The 5,958-nt window shown below is 38.3% G+C and overlaps 1 protein-coding gene and 1 long non-coding RNA gene across 2 annotated transcripts; one reads left to right on the top strand and one right to left on the bottom strand.

The window, feature by feature from the left end:
• The first annotated feature begins 335 nt into the window (after nucleotides 1-335).
• LOC122067703 lies at nucleotides 336-2,449 on the top strand. The gene is made up of 2 exons (XM_042631546.1): nucleotides 336-565; nucleotides 657-2,449. Exons 1-2 carry the CDS (start codon nucleotides 390-392, stop codon nucleotides 1,492-1,494), a joined length of 1,014 nt encoding a protein of 337 aa, XP_042487480.1. The 5' UTR covers nucleotides 336-389; the 3' UTR covers nucleotides 1,495-2,449.
• Nucleotides 2,450-4,561: 2,112 nt separating this feature from the next.
• Nucleotides 4,562-5,732, bottom strand: LOC122067705. Its single transcript, XR_006136825.1, has 2 exons — nucleotides 5,282-5,732; nucleotides 4,562-5,170 (listed from the first exon to the last, which is right to left on the bottom strand). It is a non-coding gene; the product is annotated as an uncharacterized LOC122067705 (long non-coding RNA).
• Between the last annotated feature and the right edge of the window lie 226 nt (nucleotides 5,733-5,958).

Genomic DNA, 5,958 nt, shown 5'->3' with positions numbered 1-5,958 from the left:
TCGCGGCTCAGATTAGTCTAGTATGATACAATCTTAAACCAATGAAAAAACCATTTTAAATCAAATCATTGAAAAACAAACCGAAACAAATCCGATCGATTCATCTTTTTCAAATAAAAGCTGAAGTATTTTCCCACTATCCTCTTTCTCTCTCTCTCTCTTGATCTCGAGATCTCGACTCTCCCTCTCGGTTCTCTGTAACCAAAAGTTCGGACTTGCTCTTTCCCTCGACTCTCCCTGCTATCTTGACTCTCCCTCTGTTCGTCGCTTCCTGCTCTCTCGATCTGTTCCACGCGCGCGACTCTCTCTCTCTCTTCGTCGCTCGACTCCTCTCTCTCTCTCTCCTATCTCAGTGGATTCGAATTCGTTGATTTGATTTCGAATTTTTTATGAAGACTACTACTACTACTACTACTACTACATCGACTGGATCGAGAAGCTTTTGTTCTGTTTTTCTTTCTTCTTTCTTTTTCTTGCTTGAAGAGTTTGTTTTCTTTGATCTGATCTCTTCCTCTCGAGCAAGAAGAGACTCCATGGCTGTTGCTATCGAACGCTTCTCCATCAGGTAGAACCTAAGAATCGTTAATTTTGGTTTTTTGGTTTCGAATCTCTTTGCAGGTTTTAATATTTTAACGAGTGATTCGGTGGTGTTTCAGAGAGTATGCTTCGAAGATGAGGAGTGTTAATGTGGAGAAGTCTTGGCCGTTTCATGATAAAGAAACGATGAAGAAAGAAGAGTTGGCGGCAAATCTTCCGTTGATGAAATGCCCGAAATATCGGTGGTGGAAGGATGAGGTGGAGGCGATGAGATCTAAATCTTCTAATTTTCCTGCTAATAAGTCTGATGTTGATGTTGTTGATGATGATGAAAACGGTAAGAAGATTCTAGAAGCAACTGGCGAGAGAAGCGGATGTGTGTCTGAAAAGCTTCCGGTTGAGAAGATTGAGGCGGTTTTGGTGACGGGTGAGGAGGAGAAGGTGGAGATGAGTTGTCCGGTTTGTCGGAGTTTTACGGCGACAACTGTGAATGCGGTGAACGCGCATATCGATGATTGTTTGGCTCAGACTACGTCGAAGGTGGATCACCAGAGATTACAGATGAGGAAGTCTACAGAAACGCCGGCGGCTGTGACGACTAAGGTGAAGTCGAGGACAAGGAAGAGAAGATCTATTATGGAGATCTTCGCTGTTTCTCCGCAGATCGAAGCTGTGAAGCTCGATTGTGAGAATCGACATGTGGTGGTTCCTGAAGAGGAAGTTGATTTGGAAGTCCTGAAGAAAGCATCATCTGATGTAGTTGGAATGAAGAAAAAGAGAGAAAAGATAAACAAGAATTGTTTGAGAGATGATCCGGGGATGATGACGTTGAAGGTGAAGAATAAATATTTCAGTTTTTTTTTCAAAAAGATGAACCGATTCGGTTTGCTCTCCAATGGTTTGATTCAAAACGGTTTTCTCACTGGTTTAAGATTGCATCATGGTAGATTAATCTGAGCCGTGAATATGAAATTTTACACGTGTCGGCCGCCTAGGGGGCATTCTACAGAATTGTACGAGATCTGAATTTCAGACGATTTCTTCCCTCCCCTTCCCTCTTGCCTCCAGAATCTGGATTAAAGCACAGTAGAGCTTGAAAACATAGTTACAAGAGATGAAGATGTCTACCACCCTGTTCATTCTATTCTTCATGATGATCTCCTCAAGCTATTCTGTTAATTTTTCAGCCACAAGATCAGGTATAATGAACTTTGAATTCTTGATACCTTAGTTGTTCTTTTATACAAAATATGTACATGTTATCTCTCTAATTTTACCATTTTTGTACTACAGGTTCTGATGAATTGACTCTTCACTTCAACCTTCCGGAGGTGAAAATACCTATCTTGTACAAAACGCTGTTAGAAATTCTCTTTTTTATAGTAGAACTTGCATTTGAAACACCAAAAGAATATTTTCACCTCCTCTTTGACACCAGAAGTTACCTTACATGGATACAATGCAAACCATGTAAAGTTAGATGCTTCAACCAATCCCCTTTTTAAGGTAACTTCCGGTGTCAAAGAGGAGGTGAAAATATTCTTTTGGTGTTCCAAATGCAAGTTCTACTATAAAAATAAGAATTTCTAACAGCGTTTTGTACAAGATAGGTATCTTCACCTCCGGAAGGTTGAAGTGAAGAGTCAATTCATCAGAACCTGTAGTACAAAAATGGTAAAATTAGAGAGCTAACATGTACATATTTTGTATAAAAGAACAACTAAGGTATCAAGAATTCAAAGTTCATTATACCTGATCTTGTAATGAAAGGAATGGCTCAGCTTGTAATACATTAGAACTAAGTGAAATGAAAGCTTTAATTGCTATAATTATAACAGGCAAATGAAGGTTGTGCGGAACGTATGTGAGTAGTAAGTTTCAAGTATTTGTTGAAAGATGTTATTTGTTTTCATATTCTTCTTTTTAATTTGGAGTTAAATGCTATATATATTTCACAATAAATTAAGAGATAAATGAAGCTTGTGCATGAAGTATGTGATAACTAATTAAAGTTTCTGAATAATTAATTATGGAATGAACTATAGTTTGCTATATAAATCCACCATCTCTTCCACTGCTAATTCAACAAATCTGTGGCTGAGACAACAATGGCGAGGGTCAATAATGTCTTATTGAATTGGGTCTTCTCCATGGCATTTGCTTTGTTGTTCATATCTCCATAGCCTGCATTTGGTGATCAGGGGATTACCGAAACACCTTTAAATGATTGGGATAAGGTGCCACAAGACATAGCACCAATGGTATCTGCAATGATAAAGATACATCATCTTGGGGAACAAGAATCAAAGCGGTTTGCATATTTGATGTCATTGGATCACCTACCAAGTGATCCTATTCAACCAAAAGAATTGAAGATAGATGAAGAAGTACTAGAAGCTCAAAAGTGGGCAAAGAAACTCTACCAAGAGAATCCAAAAAAAGCTTTAGAGTGAGCAAATCTCCGGAGTCTTCACCATTCTATTACTTGATTGGATATAAAACATATCATTTCCTTTGAAGTATAGAATTATTATATAAGGAATCATACAATAAACCATGTTTTCTCATTGGTGAATGGCATATCTATATATATATATATATATATAGGAAAAAGGTTGAATATTATGTCTAGATATGTGTCTATCTCCCTCCTCCTCTTTTTGAAAAGTCCCTTATGCTCCTAACTCCCATCCTCCTCTTTCATTGTTTGAGTCGTTAGCTCCAAAAAGCTGATGACATGTCTACCCTCTTTGAATATTTATATATAAACCATTAATTAAAAAAAAGAGATTTTTTTAAGGTAATGAATCAAACATACCATTTCCTTTGAAATATAGAATTATTATATAAGGAATCATACAATAAACCATGCTTTCTCATTGGTGAATGGCATATCTATATATATATATATATATATATATAGGAAAAAGGTTGAATATTATGTCTAGATATGTGTCTATCTCCCTCCTCCTCTTTTCGAAAAGTCCCTTATGCTCCTAACTCCCATCCTCCTCTTTCATTGTTTCAGTCGTTAGCTCCAAAAAGCTGATGACATGTCTACCCTCTTTGAATATTTATATATAAACCATTAATTAAACAAAAGATATTTTTTTACGGTAATGAATCAAACAAAAGATACAAAACCTTTCAAATCCAGATTGCCAATTTGAAATATGAAATAAAGACAAGAACATAATGTGTCACACCGCATTCAAGAGCATTTTTTTTTCACCCTGTGCATCCCAAAAGTGGCAAAATGGGATGTCTAAACCAGATTGAATATGTTGCTCGTACGATCACCTGGACGTACGAGTGAGCATCAAACACATGTCCTTTTTACTTCTAAATATACCCCTCTTCACTCATGTAATGACAAGAAATGGGAGAAGGGTATCATTTCGATGGGTGGAAAATGATGGGAGGAGAGAGTGTCTCGAATCTGGGTGGTAGGATTTCTGCTGAGGAGGAGGATGGTGATGGAGGTGATAGGGAGTCTCTTGATCGTGGTCCAAAGGTTTCTGTTCCTGATGGTGTTCCAGAGGTTGCCCTCCTAAAACGATCTTATGCAAAGGCTTTGGGAAACACATCATGGCCTGCGATTGATTCACCCCTTGAACCGATCTAGGCAGGCAACATTCGTCGCATTGTCAATCCCCAACAGGATTATGAATCCAAGAGACAAAATTTTTGTTTTGCTCTCATAGGGAGAGTTTTAACTTCTGCCTGATCTCTCTCAATGCTTTGAGGGAGGAGGCTCATTTATCTCTTAATTTATTGTGAAATATATTAGGCAATGCAGGTTCAGAATAATCACTGCTTGCTATAAGGACTACATAAGAGATGTTATAATTACATATCCTACTAGGAAGTGGTATTACATGAGAAATCTGGGAAAGATTCACACACGAGCAATTGAATTGTTATGAAAAAAACCCTCCACACCCACCCCAACCCAACCTCCCCCCCCACCCGCCCACCTCACCCACCCAAAAAAAAAAAAAAAAAAAAAAAAAAAGAAAGGCAATGCAGGTTCAGAATCAATCCTGTAGTCATAAAACACCATGGCCTTGAGCATTGTAGCACTTTTTAATCTCACCAAAGGTCTAACAGTAACAAAAAAAAAATTAAAAAAATTAAAAAAATTTAATATCATCTCCTCATCAATCACCTCAGTCTGAATCATTAATCAAACAAATATCCATTCCAGACAACAAATGATTTCTCAGGAGATATGGAATTCAAAAGAATACTTGATCACCCAAAGAATACTAAAATGCTCAGCTCCAAGAAGCTTCATCCGGAAAACATTAAGGGATTGCCTCTCCATATCTTGAGCACCCATGTAGATAATGCACTGCAAACCGAACCTAGCACATACAGTAGCTGTTGCAACTCCATGTTGACCAGCACCCGTCTCAGCAATTATCCGTGTTTTCCCCAAATGTTTGGCAAGCAGAGCTTGCGCAACCGCATTGTTGATCTTGTGAGCCCCTGTGTGATTGAGATCTTCCCTCTTCAGGTATATGTGAGGCCCTTCACCATTGGGACGTTTATAGTGCTCTGTAAGCCTCTCCGCAAAGTAGAGAGGGCTTTCCCGCCCAACATAGTCCCTCAAAATTCCATCTAGTTCTTTCTACAAGGGAATCAAAGGATTAATAGATATTAAAATAAAGAACCACAATGAAATTCGAAATGGGAAAAGAATAAAATTTATGAACGGAAAATTACAATTGAATGAACAAACCTAGAATTCCTCATCCCCTGAAAGTGACTTGAACGCCGACTCAAGCTCCGTCAGAGCATGCATTAAGGTTTCTGGAACTTATTTCCCTCCAAACTTTCCAAACCGACCGAACGAATCCGGTCTCTGAAAATTATTCCATTTCTGCTCTTTCTCCTCCACTTGAAGAACGGATTCTCTCGTCATAACACAGGAAATCAAAGCAGGTTTAATGGAGGAACGCCTGGACTGGTATTTCTCAAATTTGAAGGGAATCCGAGGAGAATTAGAGGAAGAAAAGAAAGAATTGTAAAGAGAAGTTGGGTTTCTGCAAGTAGAGCTTGTAGAGATCGCCATTGAGAATAGGTAACGATTGAAGGCAGAGTGGCATCCCAGCTTCCTCTTTATTGGAACTGGTAATGGCGAATAAGCTGCCTGGGGGTTAGACGGTGCGGTTTCCGTTAAATGGTATGGTTCTTTGGGTTCATACCGTTTGTGGTAGAAACCAAAATCGAGCCGTTTATGAAACAGTTACGCGGTTCCGAAACAGTTTCATAGAAATCAAAATCAAATTGTTTATTAAACAGTCTTAATTTTTTAAATATAAAACTAACTATTTATTAAAGTCTGATGAGGAAGAGTTTAAAGACGACGTTGGTAATAAGAAGGATGGTTCTACGGGGGTGGGGTAGCATCAAAAT

Source organism: Macadamia integrifolia, unplaced genomic scaffold (genome assembly GCF_013358625.1).
Source record: "Macadamia integrifolia cultivar HAES 741 unplaced genomic scaffold, SCU_Mint_v3 scaffold3071, whole genome shotgun sequence".
NCBI lineage: Eukaryota > Viridiplantae > Streptophyta > Magnoliopsida > Proteales > Proteaceae > Macadamia > Macadamia integrifolia.
Note: the sequence above shows the minus strand (reverse complement) of the source record. Positions and strands in the feature narration are given on the sequence as shown.

Bases quoted from the DNA above. Each gene is read 5' to 3' on its own strand.
- LOC122067703 (XM_042631546.1), top strand. From the start codon at position 390: ATGAAGACTACTACTACTACTACTACTACTACATCGACTGGATCGAGA. The intron at 566-656 runs GTAGAACCTAAG...GTGGTGTTTCAG, and splicing joins ATCGAACGCTTCTCCATCAG to AGAGTATGCTTCGAAGATGA.